At 44.6% G+C, this 24,079-nt stretch overlaps 1 protein-coding gene across 1 annotated transcript; it reads left to right on the top strand.

Moving 5' to 3' along the window:
- The first annotated feature begins 17,979 nt into the window (after positions 1–17,979).
- FOXA1 (forkhead box A1) lies at positions 17,980–23,340 on the top strand. Its single transcript, XM_066188457.1, has 2 exons — positions 17,980–18,333; positions 20,764–23,340. The coding sequence occupies exons 1-2, from the start codon at positions 18,262–18,264 to the stop codon at positions 22,024–22,026; spliced, it is 1,335 nt and encodes a 444-aa protein (XP_066044554.1). The 5' UTR covers positions 17,980–18,261; the 3' UTR covers positions 22,027–23,340.
- The last annotated feature ends 739 nt before the right edge of the window (positions 23,341–24,079 follow it).

The raw sequence follows: 24,079 nt of genomic DNA, 5'->3' as shown, positions 1-24,079 counted from the left end.
TGTCCATTCACCCTGGTTGAATCAGAGGCACAACACTATTGTGTTATTTTAATAAAATTATGTGTACTGTCAATATACATACTATTGACCATGTATTTGCATTAACAAAAACAAGGCCAAAGAGGTGTGACATGAACTTTAGGCGATAAAAGAACTGTGGCAACTCTTAATTCCTGTGGGAATCTGTTCTTGAGCATTCTGCCCATCCTTGAGGGAGCTGTCTCCTGCACCGGCATTTTAACCTAAGAAGTGATGGAAACTTCCACTGTGCCTGAAAAAAAAAATCTTTTTCGGACATAAAATTCCTCCCAGAGGTGTAGAAAATTATTTAGGTACCCCCAGCATCTTGTAACTCATTATAAACCATTTTAACATTTTCAGTAATTTTGCTAAGTTTGTGGTACCCTTTGTGGTTGAAAAGTGTCTTTTATGAAGTTTATGAACCCTTACATAAAAGAAACTAAGAATTTATTATTGTTGTTGTTGTTTCGGTTTGGGTTTTGTTTGCTTTTCAATAATTACCTGTAAATACATTTGATTTCAATATTTTTATCTGGTAATTCTTTGATTCCTCATTTGATGGTTACATGGGATTAAAGGAAATTATTTTTCTCTGTGTTTTGAATAAAAAAGTTCAGAAATGACCCTGATAAATGGCAAAAAAAAATCATTCTAGACACAGGAGTATACAAATATATATTAACATGGTGAATTTATACACAAACATAGTTAATGACCTTTTGACAAAGCTTGAAACTCTGGGAAACGACAATCTATCTGGTTGAAATAAATTTGTTTTCATTTTATAATAGCAGCTTACTGACCTAATAAGGATCAATCTCCAATTTTGTTAAACTCGAGTGTAAAAAGATACTCCTTGCTGCATAAAGTCTGTAACATTTTTAAGACAACCATAAATTATGTGGGCCTAATGATTATAAGGAACTGTAAAATGATTGTTCACAAAATGTAACTGAACCGGTTACTTTGAGAAAATAAGCAGATAGATTTCAGAAGTCCACAACCATAAACCATCTACCCAAGATCTGTCCCTACGTAGTTTAATGCAATTTCATGAAAATAAAATATCTTTTTTCAAAAAAAATAAAGTAAAATGAGTTAACTGTTGCAGAAAAAAAAATCTGCAGGTGTCCATGAGTGGTAGAGCCCACCCCTGAAGAGTAAGCAGCTCCCTTCAGCAAGTCACAGAAAGTGTCACAGCCTTTGCCATGATTAACCATGTTGACTGTACTCAATATACTGTGTGCTTCCTGAATTTATAATGTATTGCAAATTCATAATACAAAGCATCATGGTCTTCATTCAGGTAAATTTTAACAGATGCCAAGACTGTGAGAAAAGATTTCCACAGGTTACCTGTAAGCAAAAGGAAGAGTTAGGGGTTTCACCACTTGAATAGACCTAACTAAGTGAAACAAAATTGAAGTCTTTCGTTTATTTCCATGATATTTACAATATATCTGATAGCACTGAAAGTGAAAAAACAAAAAAGAAACATTTTCAGCAAGCCTCCTAAAAATACTGGTTTATTATACATCAGTATATCTGTAACATAATTATCATCAGCTGAAGTATAAAGAACATATAGACCAAATAAAAAGTGAGATACTGTAATGTTATAAGCAAATACCTGTTTTTATTTGTTTATGAAACAAATACCAGTCTATATCTTGAATTTTTCTCCATCAAACCACTTCTGTGAGTATTGATGCATCACAGAGAAAGTTTCAAGGCCTCATTATTGAGATTAACTGAAAAGAGTTAGAAATTTTTTTTAAAAAACTAAAGTATACTTTATGACATCCTGCTTCTAGTACAGCGGACTCTATAGTCCTTGCTTAATAGGAGCATTCCAATATGATTTTTTTTTTAAAAGAACAAAAATGCTCATTTACTTATGATGCTCACAAGCTCATTTGAGTAACCAGCTAAAGAGGAGCTGCAGGTTCTTCACCAAGAAAGTGCATTTCTGAGACAAATATAAGCAACTTCCTATGGATACTAAACCAAATATATACTCAGTATCTCAATATACTTCAGAGTCAGCAATAAGCCTCAAAGCAAAAAAAATTACTCCAGTCATTGCAAATTGCATTATTCTTATAACAGAAATTCTATGTTTTCACAGAAAATATGATAGGAAACATAACTGAACCAATTTCCCTCAGAGGACACAGGGCTAAGTAATGATGTCCCACCAAGCTGGCATTTTTTTTCTCCAGATAATGCTATTTTAGTGCAGGGGGAAATCCAGCACTCAACCCCCTCAGCAACACTATAAGGTGTCAATGATAACCAGTCATTAATGCAAGATGGAGGATAAGATAAAGAACATAATTTTTTTGTATGCATATAAGAAATGAAAAAATATTTAATTCTGAGAATAGGTTTTCATTTTATCTCCATTCTTTTATCACTCAAAACACATTTCTTACTTTATTAGACAATGTAAGCTATGAAGCTCAGTGTAAAGTAAATAACTCATGCATCATACTAATAATACTAATACTAATAATAATAAGAAAGAATTGCTAAAGTCTTCAACCTAATTATAAGCTCACTTCAGTTCAAAAGACATCTGCTGCAAAAGCCTTTGAATTCAAATAAAAGGTAATCAGCAAGAAGGGTCTCATTCATCCTCACTAGTGTCCATATGCCCATACCCAAAAAAAAATAAACAACAAAAAACTGAAACAGAAAGCCATCACTAGATTCAAATTTTAATTTTATTTTTAACCTACTTTATCAAACATTAGAAATAAAGAACTAAATATCACATTATCCCAGATCAGATTTTCAAAGCTCAGAGCCCAGCAGCTCATACTACAAACAACAAAAAATTAGTTCACTTCACAAATCAGGACTTGGCAGAGGCCAAACTTTGAAAATCTTACCTAGAACATAAGACAAATTTATTTTAAAAAGTAAGAAAACTACAAACTCTGCACACATAACCAATCACTACTAATTATTTCTGCCAAATTAGACAACAGTTTTGCAGGACTAATAATACTTTAACCTCTTCACATCTGTCTGAAGAATTTTGTAATGAATGGACAAATTCCAACCAAACAGTCCCAAATTATTACATCCCTAAATTACAAGTCAAGCAATGAAGAGGCATCATCCCAATGTTGCCTCACTGAGAAAAGTCTTCTCTGATTTCAATACAAATTGAAATACATCATAAAATAAATATACAGATAGCGGAGATGCTGCAAATGCCTCAACCACACAAAATAGCTCTCAGAAGAAAATCAAATCAGAGAACATAAATCTACTGGAAATGCAGTTTGCTGCTACTGCTACTCATGGACTTTCACATTTAAATTAACTTAGTTCAGGTGGGCTTTTTTCTCTTCTAGTTTTTGTATTCAATCAAAACAGAGTCAATCTCAATTTAGGGAATGTAAGGTACAGTATGTTTTAGCTGTCTTGAAACTGAAACAAAACTATCAACCTTGCCTAGTGAGGACAAAAAGCTGCCTGATACTACGTCAACAGTTTAGTTAACAAATAAATTGGCAAACTTCTGGCGAAAATCTAGGAAAATTTTCTCTAGCATCTACCAGATGCCTAGTATTACTGATATCACCTGCTGTAATTAATCAAAGGAACTCTCTTACAGCAGCTTACATTATTTACATAACTATGACAATAAAAATATTGTCTTACAAAGATTGCATAAGCTAAACAATAACTAAAAGAGGCAGTACTTTCAATGATATTCCAAATGCATATAATGCACTTTTTCATCTGTCATACTGGAATACATCAGCTTAAAAAGGGAAAGGAGAATAAAGAAAAATATGTTTTAAACTATAAGCAGTATAATAAAAATAACACCCCAAAAGAGGTAATGTTTTAATGTATTTTGATATTGGCTCATTTTCGTTTTTAAGGGACATAAAAAAAACTAGCAGAAGAAAGAGTGAAGAATATTCTATGATATATTAATGTCTTTATCCATTTGTTTTGTCTGGCTTCTGTGTTGTAACACATTGTAGGAGCTGGAAAAAAAATATACAACTCTTATAAAAGTAATATTTACCCAAGAGAAAAATATTGCTCTTGTTCTGGTTCATCTAGTTCCATTTTATCTTGCATTTCTGGCCAAGAACACTCTCCAGGAGTTCTTTGATCATCTGGTCTGAGGGAGATGGAGAAGTAGACTGCAGGGAAGCAATTATTTCATCAATAGACCTTGCAACCACTTTCACAGGCAGCACTGGGGTGGAAGTAGACTCTTCAGATTTGCTCTGCTGGAAGTTCTCGTATATTTTTGAAATGTCTGGTCTAGTTACATCTCTTGCCTCTTCCAACTCTTCTTGAGCAGACCTCACACTTGGCTGCTTACTTCCTTTTCCCAGAATCCTTCTCAATTCAACATCTAAATCTTGTCACTTTGCTTTTGAAATCACTCTGTCTCTTCTTAACAGTTTACCCTAGTTATTTTTGCTTTTCTTGAAAGGCTTTTAGTTGTATCCGGATTTGTAGAGCTAAATTCAATGCTATCTTTAATGACTGTACCTGTTTCTTGAGCTTTCTCTCTTTTAAATTCTGAAAATCCACCTGTAGCGTACACACTCAATCCTTAACTCCAATTACAGCTTTTGTCTTTTCTAATGAGACAAGGGAGCTATTAACATGAAAATTAAACCTGGAGTAACTTGATTCTGAGGTGGTGCTGGGTGTTTGACCATTACAATTTTTTTTTAGTGGTACCTGCAAATGGCACTATTACTGGCAGAATTTCAACTGTACTTTCATGAACAAAGTTGCATTTTTTCTGTTGACTTTTCCAGAGCAACATCCCTAATTTTTTGTCAGTATTGTCTTCTTCTACAGATTTATTTCTTCTTCTCATCACCCTGAGTCAGGAGTTTGTTTTTTCATGTCTCCGCTTCAGAAAACACCCTTACTTTCTGTGAACTTCAGAACACCCAATGAATTAATTAAGAGTATTTTTATTTATATTCATGACAGGCTCATGTGGACTCTTCAACCTCTGGAGAGGATAATGTTCTTAACTGATGCAATTGATCTGGTGTTAAATCTTCCAAGAAGGGCTAAATGTTCATGTTTCTGAGAGCAGTAACTATTGCTTGTTTGATCTTCAGACTATCCCACTGAGACTCCTCGCATATAGTCTCATGCTCCTTAATCATATTCAATGCTTCCACATAATTCAGTCCTGAGTACTGATGTTTTCTAGCAATTTTCTCTTACTGTATGCAGTCTGTAAACTCAAGCAGAAATGAGGATTTGTATTTTATGCCGAGACAACAGCTTGCAAGGTCTCCTCCATTTCACAAAGAGTCCCATTGGTGTTAACAAGACTGTTCCAACCAAGTGTTATGAAGCACCAGAAATGCCTATCAGCGTTTTACATCAGGAAACAATTGAGTTTCTAATTTTGAGAGTGTATGTTGAAAGGAAATCACAAACAAACAACAACAACAACAACAACAAAAACCCCAAACAGTAAAACCAGTGACCACTGGGCCCCTCCAAGTCCCAGTCCTGCCTGTCCCGCAGGGCCTCCTCGCTGGTGACCTCGCGGTCCCGAGGCGGAGCCGCCGCCGCTCCCTCTGGAGCCGGCGCGGGCAAGGACGGGCTCCGCACCCGAGATCGGGGCCCCGGAGAGCAGGCAGCGCCCGCTGCCACCCCTGCCCAGCGCTCTCTCCTGGCGGGAACGGCCCGCGAACACACCGCACCGAGAGACCAGGACGTGAAGTATTTTATGAGTGGGGCACTGTTGAGACATTCCTCTCCTAAGTGAACTGAAACGGTCAGCTTCATCTGGGCATGTCATTAGAAATGTATTTCTTCCAGCTCACCCGCGGGATCCTGAAAGGCGTAGGATGGGCAAGAGGTTTGTATCTTTTTAGCCTCATTTCTCTCCTGTGTATGGCAACCCTTGCTCTGCTGTCAGCCATGGGCTCTTTTAAAGCTTTGCCCTGAGAACCAAACATACGAATGGCACTTCTGGGAACATGTGCACCATGCATTTGCAGTCGCTTCCTGGTGCAATTGTAGACACATTTTTCTTACAAAACTAATTTTTGTTATTGTCAAAGCTTCAAGTTTGGAGATGAAAGCCCCAGACAGCTGTGTGTGGTTCACTCATCATCATCAATAAAGTTTCTGTTACTGGGACTTTATTTTCAGTAATAGCAGTTGCTTGCAACAGGAGAGACTCCATCTCAGAGTCCATAAACCAAACAGATTTGCAGTATTAAATGAGCAAAAAGCCTGAAACCAGTTCTCTGAGAAGAATCCTGGGCCCATGTCTTGCAGTTTTACTAGCCCCTCCTTCAGAGAACAGAGATGGCAAACATATTTGATAGCTGTCTGGTGAAAGTTAAATTTTAACAGTAGTTCTTGTCACACGTGAAGTCCGAACTATAAGTGGATAAAAAAAGGAGAGTGTTTCAGTGTCCAGCAAACACAGGGAAGACAACATGTGCCAAAAATCATCAAACTTCAGGAAAGAAATTAAGAAAAAAAAATTACAAATAAAGAAAATGTGGAAAGTTTAACTGAATGTATCAAGATGTAACCATAACCACGGCACAAGCCTAGGTCACATTGACCAGGTTCCCAAGAAGGTTGATGGTCTAGACCACATGCAAAACAAAGCAGATTATAGCAGTAAGGGGGAAAAATGTAGTTTCCTGCACCTAATATGAATGCAAAGTGCTGGAATTTCCAAGATTCTCTGAATTGTAACAGTTCATAGAATTATGCTTGTAATCCACTTAAATCTCTTATGGTGATTAAAAAGAAAGGGTTTTTTTTCCTTTTTCCACTTCAGAATCTCTATCACCCATGAATCAACAACTGTAGGGACTAACTGCAGATACTGGATTCAAATATGGCACTAAACTGATTGAAAAGTTCCACTGGTCTAACAGGCAAATGTCTCCTATTATCTTCTTTCTTTGTAGCTTTCAACTACATTTTTGTAGGTTTTTTTCTCCTGCCTAATTGTATTCCTGGAGTTCAAGGGGTGGCCAGTGTCTTTCTTGCAAAGAATGCAACTTTTACTAGGCTAGATGGCCAACTTTTAGCTTGATAATGCAACTGAAAACCTGTTGAAGATGAAAAGTCATTAGCCAGTCATTATATGCTGATTAATAGCAAGTTTTCCCTTCTGATAGCAAGATAACTGATTAAAGCCCAGTAATATTGCCTAGAAAGCCTCTCTATTTTGTGCCTAATTTGCTTCTCTCCCTCTCTAGCAAGAAACCCAGAGTAGCTGGAGAAGTAGTAGGTGGAATATCAAATAGCTGTTCTGTGTTGAAGGATTCCTGTTAGCAGCCCAGGCCATTAAAGTAGTTCAGAACAGGAATGAAGTGTTCGATTGCCACATTGAAGATGAATCCTATTAACAGTTTAATGCAGATGTAAGCCTAGAGAACAGATTCATTTCAAACTAGTTAAACAGTAAGTAAAGCTTCAATGATTTCGTTTACCTAGAACAGTTCCTCTCTGCAGGAGTCACAGTGGGATGTGGAAGAAAAAGCCCTGCATGTGAAGAGGCATTTGCATCAGGAAGTTCCAGCAAGAACCTGCTGAATGACAAGAAGGATTTGCATTAAAAAAAAAAAAAAAAGGAAGTCTTAGGGGAAAGGAAAAAACCTTAGACACAAGTTTCCTCTTTAGGCTAAAGGTGGTGATAAAATGGCAAATGAATATGCTGTTATCTTACTGTATCTGTTGCCTGTCAGTTCTGCTTGCAGAAGAGCAGGGCCTGGTTCCTGGGGAATGCAGTTGGCTTATGAGAAAGGTTCAAGCATTGGTTCACAAACATCTCCTGGGTTAATAGTCTCTAGGTCTTGTAAGCAAAGCAAGTAATCACCCAAGGGGATCTGCTGTCAAGTTAAGTCCCAGATGCTATATTTTTTCCCCCACTAAGCCATGATGCTTAGCAGCCATTCTTGGAGAAACTGTTTCAAGTATATCCTCCAGATCCTTTAGCTTGAGCTCCAGAGATGACAACTGCAGAGATTCTCATCTCTGATGCACAGGAAAACAGGGAAAGCTTTTTCCCCTCTTTTCCCAAGTATTATTATTATCACCCCTTAATGATCACAGTGATACTTGAAGCCTGAGGATGGGAGTTTTTATTAACATTAAGTATTTAGTTAAACAGGTTAAGCCCTGTCTCTGAAGATTGCAAAGTCCAAAATTTAATCAGTAGATTAATCTTTATAGTTAGCAAATGGAACTAGATTTGGAAAACCTTCTGCAAGTTCAGTCTCTGGGTACACATTATTCTTTTTCATAATTAGAACTCACCAGATCACTAAGCTTTCTAATATCACATAAATTGTGTTATCTAAGTTATTAATCTACTAATGTTATAAGGAAGGAGTTTTTTTTTCTTAGGAAGAAAAGCAATCATTAAAAAAATTGTTCAGTTGGTTGAAGAAATTAAAAAATGCAATTCTTCATCTCTGAAATTGTCTGAGTCCACGTCATGTAGGAAGTCCCACTCCCAGTGCACATCGCTTTCATGATCCAAGTACATGATGGAGTGAGATGCACGCAGTACCCCACAGACACTGGGAGGCAACTGGAGTTAATCGTGCTTCCAACAGCCACCTTCATCTAGGCAACCAGAAATCAGGACAGCATGGTGCATATGAAATACCTACAGCCTGCTGTGGGCTCTCAAGAAAACACCACAGAGAGTCCTTGGAAAGATGAGTAGTTATTGTTTAAAGTAAAAAGGAAAGTAAGAGCATAACTACTTTGCTAGCTCTGTGGCTCACACCTAGTTTGACACTAAGTGCGAAGCCTCACCTTGGTATGCTTTTCCAGCTGGCTGTGAAAATCTTATCACATGTCATAGTCCAGAGGCTAGCCAGCCCTGCTGGGGGCTGCTGCATTCTCCCTTCTGCTGTGCTACAGCCAAAACACTGATCTAGTCTGCCTCAGAATGGCAGTACAGGTGCTCAAATCTATTCCCCAATGCAATAGTTCTAGAAAGGATAAGAGCATATTTACAAATACATTTTCACCATGATGTCCAAGTAGCATTATTCCATTATAGAAACCTGAACAAAGAGAGACTGAATGACTGTCTAAAGTCCCCTAGGAGAACAGTGGTAAATTCATAACTGAATCTGTGCTTCTGACTGACAGTAAATAGAAAATCAGAGTTATGTATCCTCAGGGTAGAGGCCACTGTTTTCTTTTCCAGGGCATCATCATCTTTAACATTTCTGCCAGGTATATATATATAAAATGGCCATAAATAATCAGAGTAAGTGGATTAATTATAAGCTAAAACACTGAACTATGAATTATGGGCATTGAGAATGTAGCACAAAAAGTTCTCTGACAGTTACACTGCGGGGACAATAATCTGCAGCAGAAGAGTAGAGCAAGTGGCAGAGGGGTTATCTCTTAAATCAGGCAGGGTCAGTACTGAAAAGACTTTTTGTTAGTTGCATCCAGCTGAGCTGAAGGAAATACTTTTTTTTTTTTTTCCCCAGTGACCAATCTATATTGAATCCCTTGTGCAGTAAGCAGCCATGGAAAGGTTTTGTGGAATTAGTATTATAAATCACACATTCAATCCCTTTGTGAGTGTTGAAAGCATTGTCATTCTTCTAATCACTATATCCTATATTTGATCCATAACAAATATGCACACCCAGCTATACTAATCTCCATTATGATTGTAAAATATCTGTATTTGCCAGTGCCATGCCAGCAGAAATAGTTAACCTTTTTCTTTCTCCTAGGATTTTGGGCTTTGTCCTTTTTTTTTCCTCCTCTCCCCATTTAAGAACATTGGTATTTCCCAATAGAATAGAATAGAATAGAATAGAATAGAATAGAATTCAAAATAGATATCAATACAAACTTGAAAACAAGATGAAGCTCTTTTATTTTAAAACATATTTATAATGAGAAGATCAATACAATGAGAGAATGACTCAGTCATTTTGAGTGATAAGAATTCACAGATTTATTTTTAGTATGACATGACCGTAATATTTCCAAGTATATGCTATTTTACTATATAGCCCAAGAGAAATTAAATGAGTTACTTCCGGAATTCCATCACACATGACTGTTATTATAACCACAAGGTCAGAGACATTCCTGGCTTTGAATAAGGCTGTAAGCAATAAACAGAAAAATTACAGCTAAACACCTGACAAAGCCTTTTCTGGGATTGGGCCTTTGCTTACTTTAGTTTTAAAATTTGATTATATTTGATCATATCAAAGATGTATAATATCTCTTGTTGGGAAAGGTGAGCTACTCTCTGTTGTCTTTCAGTTAATACAGCAAGTTTCCAGTGGGCCATTCCAGTCCAGCTTTTTTGTTCTCTCAGGACAACAGCTTGAGAGTGAATACACAGGTGTAGATATATATATGTGTTTGTAGATCTCAGGTTTCACAGCTGAAGACTCACTTTGGTCAGTTGGTTGAAGAAATTAAAAAAATGCAATTCCTCATCACTGAAACTGTCTTGAGTCCACGTCATGTAGGAAGTCCCACTCCCAGTGCACATCGCTTATTACCCAGTGCACAATCCCACTTAATCACAAGAAAAATCTTCACATCACAGCAACAAAAAGAAATGCCCCTCAAAGAGCAGGAAGAGTTGTCTGCAGAGGCTGAAGTTCCAGCTACCTCTAAGGAAAATGTTTGAAAAGATTTAAAGGATTTCTGGGAATGGATAGATTTTGGAGCAAATATTCATAGATTCTGAAAAGGGGAAAATTATTTTTTCAGTGGATAATGGCAAAGCCAACTGATGAGCTATGAAATTGTTCGGATGGAAGAGAGGAGTTTTCTCTTTAGGAGGAACTGAAGGAAAGCTCAGATTGCCTCTCAATCATCACACCTTCACACATAAAAAGGAGTAAACCTGAAACTACACACATGGCAGAAATACTTAGGCAGCTGCCTTGTTGGCTAAAAAGGGATGGAGGAGGAAGGAATTAAATCTGATTCTTACCTTGTCTCACCCGTAGCTGCACAGAGAACTGAATCCAGGTGATGGAAGCCATGTGGTGATCTAAATAATCTTCATGATGTCAGTCTCTTTAAACTACTCAGCAGTTTTCAAATTCACCCCTGAAGTCCTTGAAGCAGCAGCAGAAGCTTAGACCAGCTGCTGGAATGATGAACCACTCTTCAAAATACTGAACAGCTTCTTCCCCTGAGAAGTTGTAACATTTTACTAAATCCAGACCTTCCTCTGCTTTCCCATAGGCACTGGTTGACTATACTATTTTATGGGTCTCATGATTTTAGGATGTTACCAGTTGATATTTACATTCTCACATTTCAGACATTTCTCACATTTTACAAACTGTGTCAGGGTCTCCAGTCATCCTTTTCCAGGACAAGCATCATTTTTGCTATACACTGGTTAGTTATGTCCTGTAATGGAGTAAATGGCCAGTGTTTCTGTATATCTGTGAAAATGCTGCCACACACCCCGCAATTGCTCACTGTTCACGTTAATACAGCCCAAGAAAATGAGCAATGAATGCAGCTTGAATTAATTTATGCTCTAGGAACCGCAAGTCGGATAACACTGTGGAACTGCTCCCTGGGGAGGAGTTTAAATAAGCCTTTATTTTGAACATTTGATTCTTCAGAGCTGTTGGCCAAGGAATCCATCTAGAATGGATCCTGGTATCTCCCAATGCTTTTCTGCAGAACTGCTGTAGAGACAGAGACAGTGAAATGAATAGTTTTTGCAGGTAAAGTAGAAGAAAGCAAGCAATTTGAATATATGTTGGTATGCACTGAGAGAAAGGCAGCATTCCTTCAGTCTCCATTGCTCAAAATAAGAGGTATCAAACCAAGTCTACTTTCTGCATAGGAAAGTCAGTTTGCAAAGGAACTGGAGTACTATATTAAGATGAATATTACAAAGAGCTGATCAGCCCTGAATCTATTGTCCAATACATAGCTATTGTTTTTTATCAGTAAAGCAGATATTCCCAAAGAGAACTCACTGCAGGTTTTGGAGAAACAAGACTCTTGGAGAGCTGAAATACCTTTGATTTTAGCAGCAAATATTGTTGGGGCAGGGGAGGCAGATTTTGGTCCATTAAGTTACTGAGGCAACTTTAAAAAGAAATAATTCTAGAATTCATGCATAGGTGCGTCTCCTATCAAGCGTTGTTTCTTATATCAGTTTATTTAGATTAACTGCACTCACTGCCTTAATTTGCTTTCTTTGTTTCCTGCAAAAATACGTATGTATCCTGAAACACCATTTTTGGAACCTGGGTGAGATTCTACAAAGTGGGTGCCATCTAAAGTACTTGTTTATCTCTGCTTAATCATATTCTCATCTTTTCTGATACTGTTTCTTCCATGCCATAGTACTGTGGCTACTTCAAAACAAAACACCCCTTAAAAAAATAAACCAAACAAGATATTCAAAAATATATCAAGTAACTGAACAAGAACAGATGCACTGATTGAAATACAAAACATTTACAGAAGCATTTACTTTATGTTTCAGCATATCATAACATAAATAAAACAAACTATAACTGAAATAAATACCTATATGGCTGTTCTTGAATCAAATGATAATTATTAAGTGCATTTATTCTTGCAAAAAGTAAAACACACTTGGTCAAGCACATGCTAAAATGTGGGCATCCTGCCAGCTGGAGTTCTGAAAACAGCATACATACATCTGACCATATTAGCAAAAATAAACTAGTTGTTTACAACAGGTAACAATTACCTAGTTAAGGACTCTTTTGTTGCAAAGATCCCAAAACAACACAAAACAGAAGCTTCCTCATTCTCATCACTGTAACCATCCGATATCAGCATTCATGATTTTTCATTTCATTATTTGTTCCTCTTTTCCCTTTAATTGGTCAGATACGTGAGTATTTTTAGATGGTGGGACATTATTTTTATGCCGTTCAAGTCTTATGGTATCAGCGCTGCAGGATGCCTAGAAAATCATGCTCAATGAATTGGACTGAAAATAAGAAAGAAAAATAAAAATAAAAATAAAAATAAAAATAAAAATAAAAATAAAAATAAAAATAAAAATAAAAATAAAAATAAAAATACTAAAGAATAGAATAGAATAGAATAGAATAGAATAGAATAGAATAGAATAGAATAGAATAGAATAGAATAGAATAGAATAGAATAGAATAGAATAGAGTAAAATAAAATAAAATAAAATAATCCTGCAACGGAACATCACTGCTGTAACAAGCTACCCTGCGTCTCCAGGGCCTGGTAGAGCGGGCATGAAAGGAGCACGGCGCTGAGTGTGGCCCGTGAGAGCCCGCAGGCCCGGCTCCCCCGGGAGCGCTGCCCGGGGCCCCGAGGGCGCGGCCGCGGGACGACTGGGCCTCGGAGGGGCCGCGCAGCCGGGCGGCCCTGTCGAGTCCTGGAGCCCCTGCGCCCGGAGGCGACGGCCGAGGGGCTGGAAACCCGCGGCCGGGGGCCCGGCAGCGGACAGGCAGGGCCCGGCCGAGGGGGGCGAGACGCCCGGCCCTCCCTGCCGTGGGTGGTGCGGCGGAGAGGGCACGTCTAGTCCGCCCACGAGAACCAGACCGCGGCTCCTGGGGAGGAAGCGGTGCCGTAGGAAAAGGGGGTGCCCTACCTTGGGCCGGCCGGAGGAAGAAGGAGGCTACTTGATCTCACTGTCGAAGACTGGAAGTACTCTCTGAGTACTCAGCAAAAGCTCAGAAGCAAATGTTGACCCCGTGCAGTGCCCTTATCTGCCTGGGCCCTGCGCCCGAGCGAGAGGAGGGTGAAATGGCACCTTCTCGTCCGTGAGCTCCGGGGGCAGGGGAGCGGCAGCGACCGCCCCGACGGGGGCTTCTCCGGGCGTGTCTCAGGGGACCCCCAACGGGCTCTTCTAAATGAGAACTCAGCCGCAGGAGCACAGAACCCGGGCGACTGTGCCAGTGTGAGGGGCGGAGGGAAGGACGGAGGGAGGGAAAACAGCCCCCCGATCGGACGCCTTCTCTGTGGGCTCCCCCCAGAAGGAGAGGCGCTACTGACAGTCACCGACCCCTGCTCCCCGAGCACCCAGGATCCCTCCCCGTCCAAAGCACCCGGCTCTGGGCACAGGCACGTTCCCACACGGTTACTGTTTGCCCGCTTGAATGGGGAAGGATATCAGGTTGGAAACAGACGGGAAGAGAGATTTCCCATCGTGGGGAGAAGGTGGGGAGGCTGGTGGGGTCCCACTGTGTTTCTGGCGATCCGCTGCACAGGCTTAGGCCAGCCTGGAAAGCCTGGTATGAGGGACCCTCTGCAGGGGACGGATCCGGGGAAACGAAAAGAAGGCTGTACAATATAGAGCGGGGAATGCATACCGATGCGGAGATAACCTCACAGCTCCTTCCCGAGCTAAGCGCCTGGCCCGCGCAAGCTCTGCCGAGAGAATCTCGTCCAAAAGACGATGACATTTTGCGTAAAATCGAGTAAGACCCTGCAAGGGTCGGCAGATGTTGCTGCTGACAGGGGAAACATAGACTGGAACGAACTGCAACAGCTCTCTACTTTAAAATTAAAGCTCCCGCCGCCTGCATCGGCCGCCCGGGGCACGAGTGGGAGAAAGAGCCTGCGGGCGGCGCTGGGCGACGGGCGCCAAGGAGCTCCGATCACCGAGGCGCTGCGGGAAGCCCCTTCCCAGGGGCGAGTCCATTCGGCCCGGCCAGGCAGAGACGAGATTCCCAAAACCCCTTGCTGAGTGGCCTTTGCGGGGCTCAATTCTTCCTGACAGCGCTGGTAACATGGTCTTCCCTGGAAGTCCTGCCCCGACTCCCTACACAGAAATTTCCGTAATTTTTAGGTTAGTTTTTACGTTTGCACCCTTTGCAGAGCGCACTGGTGGAACCAAGAGCTGAGACCCTGATCCTATCTAGCCGGGTACAGCAGAGCTCTCCTCAGCCTGCGCTTTCTCCAGGTTGCACTAACAGCTCGCCCTGAAAAAAAAAAATTTAAAAAAAATTAAAATATAATAAAAAAAGAAGAAACAAATAAACAACAACAACAACAAGTGTACAAAAACTGGTGTTACTAGAACCAGAGCTGGAGAAAGGCGCTGTGTAGTTGGGGCCAGTGCTACTGACCTGACTCCTCAAAAACTCATCAGCTAGGGGCGACTGGAGGGCTCGTGGCTACTACACAGCGTCCCGCATCCTAGGAGAGTGCTTCTCTGGTGAGCCTGCTGCAAAGGATACTGATAAATCCCGCTGGACTCGCAGAGCATCCTACATAGGGCTTCACTACATAAAGGCTCAAGTGCAGGGCAAGGACAACTACTGAAATTCCCGCTTTTTCCTGTGTCCGCGGGCAGGGGCGTCCTGACCCTCTTCTGGATTTAAGAGAGGATTTTCTCCGCCAGGGCTGCACCACAGCAACCGGGCTGAAGAGAATTTCCAGCAGCAGCTGGCTCTGACTCGGGCTTGCTTATTATACATCAAGTCGAGAGGCTCTAAGCAGATTAAGAGAGGATCCTGCCTGTGCTCTCACCTCTGGGAGCAACCTCAGGCGGGAGCTGAGCCCGCAGCCGGACAACAGGAGGCGCTGAGGCTTTGCACAACCCCTGGCTCGCCTCCCCTCCCAGGCAGCAGGCATCTCAGCCGGGGCGGCCCGGGGGTGGGCGGCCCGGAGAGCGGCTTTGCCGGCTCCACGTTTGCTCCGCCCGGTGAAACGCCTCCGTGGTTTGTAGCAGCATCCGATGAGAGTGGCCTCACGCCTTTGCGCCTACCCTTTTTTTCCAGGTACGGGGTGACCCAGCGTGGGCTGCCCGGCGTCCCGTCGGGTGTTGCTCCCGCGGGGCTGGGCTCTGGAAAGCGAGGCAGCACCGCCCCGAGGTCACCCAGCGGGGGGGTGCTGACAGCGGGGTCGCTGGGGCAGCTGCACTCCCGCCAGCATTCCCGCATGCGGCTGTGCTGCTAGCGGGGAACCATATCCACAGACCTCAAATACCGAAATGAGCAAGCTACCACCGAAGGGTCTCTGTTTTCAGACATATACACCGCTTTCATTAGGAAAAAAAGGGAAGGTGCATACACGAAAACCTCAATTTTAATATTTCTTAGATATTCCGCTGGGGTTTGTCCCAATTTCCATGGGTGTAGTTTGACCATTTGAGAAAGCAGGGGTTTAGTCTCGTGCTTTTTAACATATTTTATTACCTTCAAGACATATTTTCATATGTTGCTCTCCTCTGCTGATTTCAGAGTTTTGTTTATTTCGAGGATTTGACTTAAATCTGTTTCCAGATTAAAAAAAAAATAAAAAGGAGAGAAAGAACAAAGAAAGAGGTAACAGAAAATGCATTTAGAGAACAAGTTAAAACATATTTGTCGAGGCAGAGATATGCTATATCTCGTCATTTGAATCCTGTGTCTTTATAAGAAACTTTAAAATCCTGTTTGTGAAGGTAACATTTTCACAGACCACTCGAGAAAAAATCACTGTGGAAACAACTGTGGTCATGCTGAACGATAAACACATCAAGCTGAAATTCAGATCCAGGTGTGTATTATAGTTTGTGTGGTGTGATGTGCAAGCCCTTTTCAAAATCCGAAGAAACTTTACTTCCCCTTCAAATTCCCACTGTTGGAAAAATTTTTTGGGTTGGGGGGGGGGGCTGAGGGTTGTTAATTGCTGGTTGGTGATGTAGAATTTTTTGTTTTGTTTTGTTTTGTTTTGACTTTTTGGTTTTTGTTTTCTACTATGAGGTGATAAAAGTTCTAGTAGCTACGAGGGAAAGCACTCACAGGGGACAGGATAGAGAAACCCAAGAAAAGTCCGTGGTATTGACATAGGCTCGAAGAGCCGGACAGGGCAGAAAATGTTTGATCCCTCTGCAAAGACTGAGAGATTCCGTCCATAATAATAAAAAGCTTGGTCCAGTGTCTGTTTGTTTTATCGGTGTTTTTTACCTTTTACCAGCCTGTGCAGAATCCTCCTCCCCTGTTCATTGAGAGGAGTCAGGTCAATAAGCAAGAAGTTGGAAATGAGATACCCGCTACATATTAGTGCTGCTCCTGGGCGTCTGGCATCAGAGAAAGCTTCCAAATTAGCCTTTTGGGCTGAAGGCTTTCCACAGTAAAGATCTAAAATGGTTCTAGTGACTCACCTGATGTTTGCCAAGTGGAGGTTAATATCAGCGGATCCGCATTCAGGCCTCTGTCCGTATTTATTGGGAACCTGTAGTAGTATATCTCAGCACAGTGACTCACATTGTTTCTGAACATAAGGCACCCGAAAAAACATTATCATTATCACCATCTACATGGGACAGCGCCCCGTTTGAAGGGCTAGTTTAGCCCGGAGGAAGGGGGGGATGGGGTGGGCGGAGGGTTGGGGGGGCTTTGGGGAGCGCGGAGCCGAGTCTCCTGCTCGCAGCCCGGAGCGCGTAAATCCCATCCCCTGCCCCGAGGGCGATGGGAACGTGGGGGCCCGCGGCAGGGCCTGCAGGTACCTGCGCGGTAACCAACTGTGAAGTGAGGAGCGGGAGAGGGGGGTAACCTGTGCACTTCAGGACCCGGGACTTTGAAGCACGTCCCGGCTATCAAGTTAAAGGAGCATCTACCGGCCTTCAGTAAATATTGCCTGTAATCTCAGGGGTTTAAGGCTGGATGGCCTTTTGCGTTCTCTTCAAATAGAGGGGCTTGCCCTTCCTTCATCTGCCTCATTTCATTTCCCCCTATCCCTCCTAGCATTTGTCCTGTCCACCTGAAAGGGTGGTCGTGCCCGTCCCCCGTCCCGTCCCATCCCATCCCGCCCCCCCGCCCCCCTCTGTCCCCCTCTCCCACCTCTGTCTCTCCTTTCCCCACAAGCTTAAACCAATTACGCAGCTTTGCAAATAAAGTGCCGCCCCGGGGGGAGTTGCAGGCGAGGGGGACTGCCTTGTTTGCAGGTGCATCTCCGGCTTTGTAGGTGCGAACGCCTTTGTGCGGCGGACAAATGGGGAGAGGAGGAGGAGGAGGTGGGTACTTCTGCGACGTAAGATCCACATCAGCTCAACTCCACTCACATCCCAGCCGCACTTCCTCACTTTCTCAACTGTCTCGCCCCACACCGCTCCCTGCCTCCTTTTTGGCTGGTTATAGAGCAGAATTGAGCACCCCCCGCCCCTCCTGAGAGCTGGCTTCCTGCTAGGTCGGGCTTTCGAGCTCTTTTCCTACTGCCCGTCGCTCGCTTGCAAGAAGGCTGGATGGTTACACCGGGCAGGTTGGCTCCATAATGTTAGGGACTGTGAAAATGGAAGGGCATGAAACCAGCGACTGGAACAGCTACTACGCCGACACTCAGGAGGTGAGTAAATCCCAGGGTCTGGCTTCGCTGCTGCCCCTGTGCAGGGGAGGGGAGGACCTGGGGGTGGCCAGGGGTCTGGAGGGGGCAGCAATCGGAGGAATCGGTTTGCAGTCCAGATCCTGCCAACGCAAACGTACCTCCCCCTCCCTCCGGCGCCGAAACTGGCTAGGCTTCCCCAAGGAAAACACAGCTTCCAGGAGCCCTGGAGGCGTTTGGGGAAGACACGGAGCGGCTGCGAGCCCGCCAGGAGGGCCGGGGGGCCGGGGGCAGCCCTTGATCTCATCTAAGAGGCGTAATCTTCTCTCACGGAGCGCACAAAAGCACCCCATAAACTTGGCTCGGGGCAGAGCACTCGCCGCGCCTCCGGCACCCGGCTCCTTCCCGGCAGATGGCAGGGGCCGAGGGAGACGGACGCCAGCGCGTCCTGGTCGGGGGCAGCGCCTTCCCCGAGCTTCTCGGCGGGACCTCCGGCCTCTCTACTCGCCAGCACCAGGCCCTCACCTGTTAAAGCCGGGGGAACGGAGAGGAGGGGGAAAACCAGCCGTTTGTCCGTACTTTGCGGACGGGCTGCCTGCGGCGTGCGCTGCTGCCGCGGGCCGGCTGGCGGCGCTGCCGAGAGCCGGGCCCGGAGGGGGCCTGCACCAGGACCCGCCGCCCCCCACCCGGACCCGGTCCGGACCGCTGCACCCCGGGGCGCTTCCGCCCCCCACGCCTGTTTGACAGCGCCGTGCATAAGGAAGAGGAGAACCGGCCCAAGCGCCCACAGCTGCGGCGGAGGAGAGGGCCACGGCAGAGCCCGGAGCCTTCCTCCGGCGCGCCTCGGCCCTGTGGGGCCTGGGGTCCGAGCTGTGCCGCTGAGGCTCTGCAACGAGGGTCCCGGGAGAAGCCAGCGCCCGGCAGCACGGCCAGTAGCACCGCGGATTCCCGCCCGGGAAGGAGCCGTTTTGAGGAAGTGCGGCAGCGAGGCAGGCACCTGGGTGTGCGCACCCGGGCATTGCATCAGCATACCCGGACACACGGCTCCACAGTCCCCACGCCTCGTCCCGCACCCGGAGCTGGCACACGCGCCCATAGGGCCACGCGGACAGAGGCAGATACGTGTCACCCGGCTGGCATCTCCTTTAATAAAGGAAAGTCGGCTAAGGGCAAATAAGGGTCATCCTCATTGTGTACCGTTTCCAAACTCATTTTTCCTCGCTATACGCATTGTCCACAAACATGAAGTTAAGCGAACTTCTCGTTTGCTATTTTTTTAAAACTTCAGTCTTTTTTCCTCTCTTGCCTTTTAATTTGAATATCTGAATGAATTCAACATGGGAAACCCAGCTGCGTTCTACCAACTCAAATAATGAATGTGATCCTCTAAATTAAAAGTGCATTTATAAGTTCGTGAAATTTGTGGGGAAAAGAAATGAGTTTCATATATTTAACCGTTGCTAAAACCTCCTTTTCTTAGCCATATTAGCCGGAGTTCGAGTAAACTGGAAACGTCTTTCTCTTTTCTGTTAAATCAGATGCCGTAGCGGAAGGCACAATTTCAGGCTCTACAGCTCTGCCTTTTTTAAGAGTTGTGTTATGTGGTAGGGTGCTACATTTTTTTCCATGTCATGCAATTGTAGAAAATCTCATAGAGGAAAAGTTCAGGCTTTTCATACTTTGGGGAAGTTTTGGTGTTCGATTGGTTGGTTGATTAATTGTTTTTTTCTTTAATTGAAAGACTGTTTTGATAGAAAATATAGACAAGGGGGAAGCTTTCCGTAGATAAAACAGACCAACAAGACCTGTTTCGTTTGGGTCAGGGCTTCTAAAATTATTTTGCAACAAGACATTATTACATCTCGTTTGTTCCTTAGAAAAGAAATTTAAATTATTGCGGGAAGGGAGACATGCGTGAGATTTTTCTCAGAGAATACAAGCAGTCTTTCTCCTTGGAACAAATAGTGTACGCCCACCGATTTCAATACTCTGATGAGTTTAAGTATTTAACTAGAGAGACGGGACACAAAAACAACAAAATACGGGAATGCGCCGAAGAGAGCACGTCCTCTCGGGGCAGTCTGAGCCCGCAGCCTGGCTTGGCAGGGGTGTGGAGCGGCTCGGGGAAGACGTTCGGTCCCTGCGCCCCGCTGATCCCGGCGCAGCCCGTGCAAGCTGCGACACGCCGGTGAACTGGGAGTGCATCCGGAGAGAGCACCTCCGCTCCGTGTCTATTTATAAATGTATAAAAATATGAAATAGGCCTTTTCATGAAAACAGCTGCCTTTCCATGCAGCTTTGGGGAAGATTTTTCCTCGGTGTCGGGGAGGCGGCCGGCGTCCTGCAGCAGGACGTTTGCACGGCTGGCTGGGCCAGGCTGGCGGATCCGGCCCCTACAGGGTTCTGCCACACCTCTCTCCTCTCTAACTCCGTCTCTTTGTCTCGCTGCCCTAGGCCTATTCCTCGGTGCCCGTGAGCAACATGAACTCGGGGCTGGGCTCCATGAACACCATGAACACCTACATGACCATGAACACCATGACGACAAGCGGCAACATGACCTCCAGCTCGTTCAACATGTCCTACGCCAACACGGGGCTGGGGGCTGGGCTGAGTCCCGGCGCCGTGGCCGGCATGCCGGCAGGCTCGGCGGGGCCCGTGAACGGCATGCCAGCCGGCGTGGCCGCCATGGGCACAGCGCTGAGCCCCGGTGGCATCAATGCCATGTCTGCCCAGCCGGCCCCCATGAACGGGCTGAGCCCTTACGGCAGCATGAACCCCTGCATGAGCCCCATGGCCTACACTCAGTCCAACCTCGGCAGGACACGGGACGCTAAGTCCTTCAAGCGGACCTACCCCCACGCCAAGCCGCCGTATTCCTACATCTCCCTCATCACCATGGCCATCCAGCAGGCACCCAGTAAGATGCTGACGCTGAGTGAGATCTACCAGTGGATCATGGACCTTTTCCCCTACTACCGACAGAACCAGCAGCGTTGGCAGAACAGCATCCGCCACTCACTCTCGTTCAATGACTGTTTCGTCAAGGTGGCCCGCTCCCCAGACAAGCCCGGCAAGGGCTCCTATTGGACCCTGCACCCTGACTCCGGCAACATGTTTGAAAACGGCTGTTACCTCCGCCGGCAAAAGCGCTTCAAGTGCGAGAAGCCGGCCAACAGTAAAGCCACTCAGGAGGGCAGGAAAGATCAGGCCGGGGCCTCTAGTTCAAGCTCCAACTCCCCCCTGCACAGAGGTCACAACAAACCTGCGCAGCTGGACACGGCCACCTCTCTCTCCAGCTCCAACCCGTCCACCAGCCCCCAGTCTATGGACCACAGTGGATCAAGCACGGAGCTAAAGACCTCGGCCTCGGCCGCCTCCTCCACCATCAGCTCTGTACCCACCTTGGCCTCCGTCCCACACCCCCCTCACTCATTAGCCCATGAACCCCAGCTCCATCTCAAGGGTGATCCCCACTACTCCTTCAACCACCCGTTTTCCATCAACAACCTCATGTCCTCCTCGGAGCAGCAGCACAAGCTGGACTTCAAAGCCTACGAACAGGCGCTGCAATATTCCTCTTACGGGGCCAGCATCCCCGGCGGGCTGCCCCTGGGCAGCGCCTCCATGGCTGGCCGGAGCAGCATCGAGCCCTCGGCCCTAGAGCCCTCCTACTACCAAGGTGTGTATTCCAGACCCGTGCTAAACACCTCCTAGCTGTGCAACCCCGGCAGCCAGGGCCAAGACCCCTCCTCCCTTTCCTGGCTTCTCTCCCTGCTTTCCCTGAGACAGACCAAGGTGTTTCCGCACGCTGCGTGCAAAGGACTGTTACTTTTTAATTGTCTCGCAATGCGTTGTGTGTTGTTATGATCCACCATGACCTCCTGCAAAGTCGGCCGCGTCCCGCTTGTACATACTCCCTCCAGCCCCCGCCGCCCAGCCCCTCTCCCTGGAGACCTCCCCAGCCTATGCAGGGTGTTATTAAAAAGAAGAAAAAAATGTTGAGCTTGTAAACTACTTGTTTGTGCTTTCCGCCCCTTCGTCTCCCTCCCTTATGTGTTCTATAATCTCATGTAAGTTTACAGGTATGTGGCAATACTTTAACAATACGGAGATGAAGAAGCGAGTAGACATTTAAGAATTTTTTTTTTAATTAAAAAGGCTTTGAAGGACAATACTGCTGTGAAGTAGCAAAACACTAAGAGAATCTCTAAGCAACAAGAGAACTATTTACTTTCTCGGATCATCCTTTTGATACTTGCAAAATAAACCTTCGGCTACTATAACCCGCATAAAACCCAGATGCTGCGGGCCGGATCCTGCACTCCTGAGGGGACCAACTGGAGCTTTGGAGTGCAGGATGCGACCCTTATCTTTTTCTAAGTGTTACCTGTTTTGGGATGTTATATAAAGTTACAAGAGGTCACAGCCAGTTGGATTTTTTTTCCTTCCCATCTGTTACTGAAGATTCTAGTTCATCAGGAACTCTCATCAACATGTGGATGACATACTTATTTAATTTGTCTTCATTGTGTACCAGCTAGAACTGTGTATCTATAACCAGGTTATTTCCTCCCTCCCCTAGGAAACATTGACTACTACACTGATGCAAGGAAAAGAGGACAGCTCTGTCCCTCCCCCCTTTTCAAACTTGTCTAATAAAAATTTTTTGGCCCTTTAATTATCGTCATCGTTAGCTTATTTCATCCAGTGTTATTGCACTTTCCACAGTTTTACACGGTATTAGCATAGCCAGACGGGTTTTATTATTATTCCTGTTCGCTGTTTCAATGTTCTTAATTTATTGCATGGTTTATATTGTTTTCTTTCTTTACAGCTGGAAATTGCTTTAAATGACCGTAAAAAAATAATTACACGTGAATTTAAGAAATTTTGTTAATTTTATAAATGTGATTGTAATTGAAAAAATATTTTGATTTAAAACGATAACTGACAATTTAATGCGTGAAGTATGTTTTTGATCATTTGCAGTTAAGGACTTTAAATAAATCAAATGTTATCGATGAAAAACTTCTGCTATTTTCTTACAAAATTTCTGGGGCGGGTTACAGAGGACGGAGCCATGTGCAAAAAAATCAAAACGTAGTGCTTAAGTGTGGATGTGAAGAGGAAAGATTTGTACGGTCAGTCTTGTCCAGAGGGAAGGCGGGGGACGCTCCCGCAGAGTGTTCTTGTGGGGCGCTGCGATGCCGTCGCCTGTGAGGCTGTGTGTGTGGTAATGTAGTTTATATATATATTATTTTTTCCCCCTAATTTACTGTGCTGGAATATGTTGAGGGATGACAGAAAAAAAGCCACCCGAGGCGATGTAACCTCCTGGATGTTTTGCGGCTAGGGCTACCGGGGCGGCGGCAGCCAGACCCGCCGTTTCCCCGCCGAACAGGACGACGCCCACGGAGGGCATCCCTAGAGCGGCTCCACGCCGCTCCGGGCGGCTGGAAAGGCCCAGATCCCGCTCTGTAGTTCTGGCTCGGAACCATCCGTCTGAACGACACCAGCAGCCACACTGGAGAGCTCTGGTCCCCAGCAATAGACTTTTTCGGGGGAGGGGAGTTTAAGTGTGAACGGATTTCGCTGTGCCGAGCCCTGTTCGTGCACGGCCGCCAGATAAAGGAACTGTGTAATTCTCCTAATTATCACATAATTGCCCCCTGACGAGTTAGGGACAGCGGCGACAAACTAAATTAAGGTTCGATTTAGAAAAGAAAAGCCAAGTCAGCGTCCCAGAAATCTTACCACATTCCTCCAG

Source organism: Chamaea fasciata, unplaced genomic scaffold (genome assembly GCF_029207755.1).
Source record: "Chamaea fasciata isolate MVZ Bird 193981 ecotype frontalis unplaced genomic scaffold, bChaFas1.0.hap1 SCAF_7, whole genome shotgun sequence".
Classification (NCBI taxonomy): domain Eukaryota; kingdom Metazoa; phylum Chordata; class Aves; order Passeriformes; family Sylviidae; genus Chamaea; species Chamaea fasciata.
The sequence above is the reverse complement of the archived record's forward strand: the minus strand, read 5'-3'. Positions and strand labels throughout refer to the sequence as shown.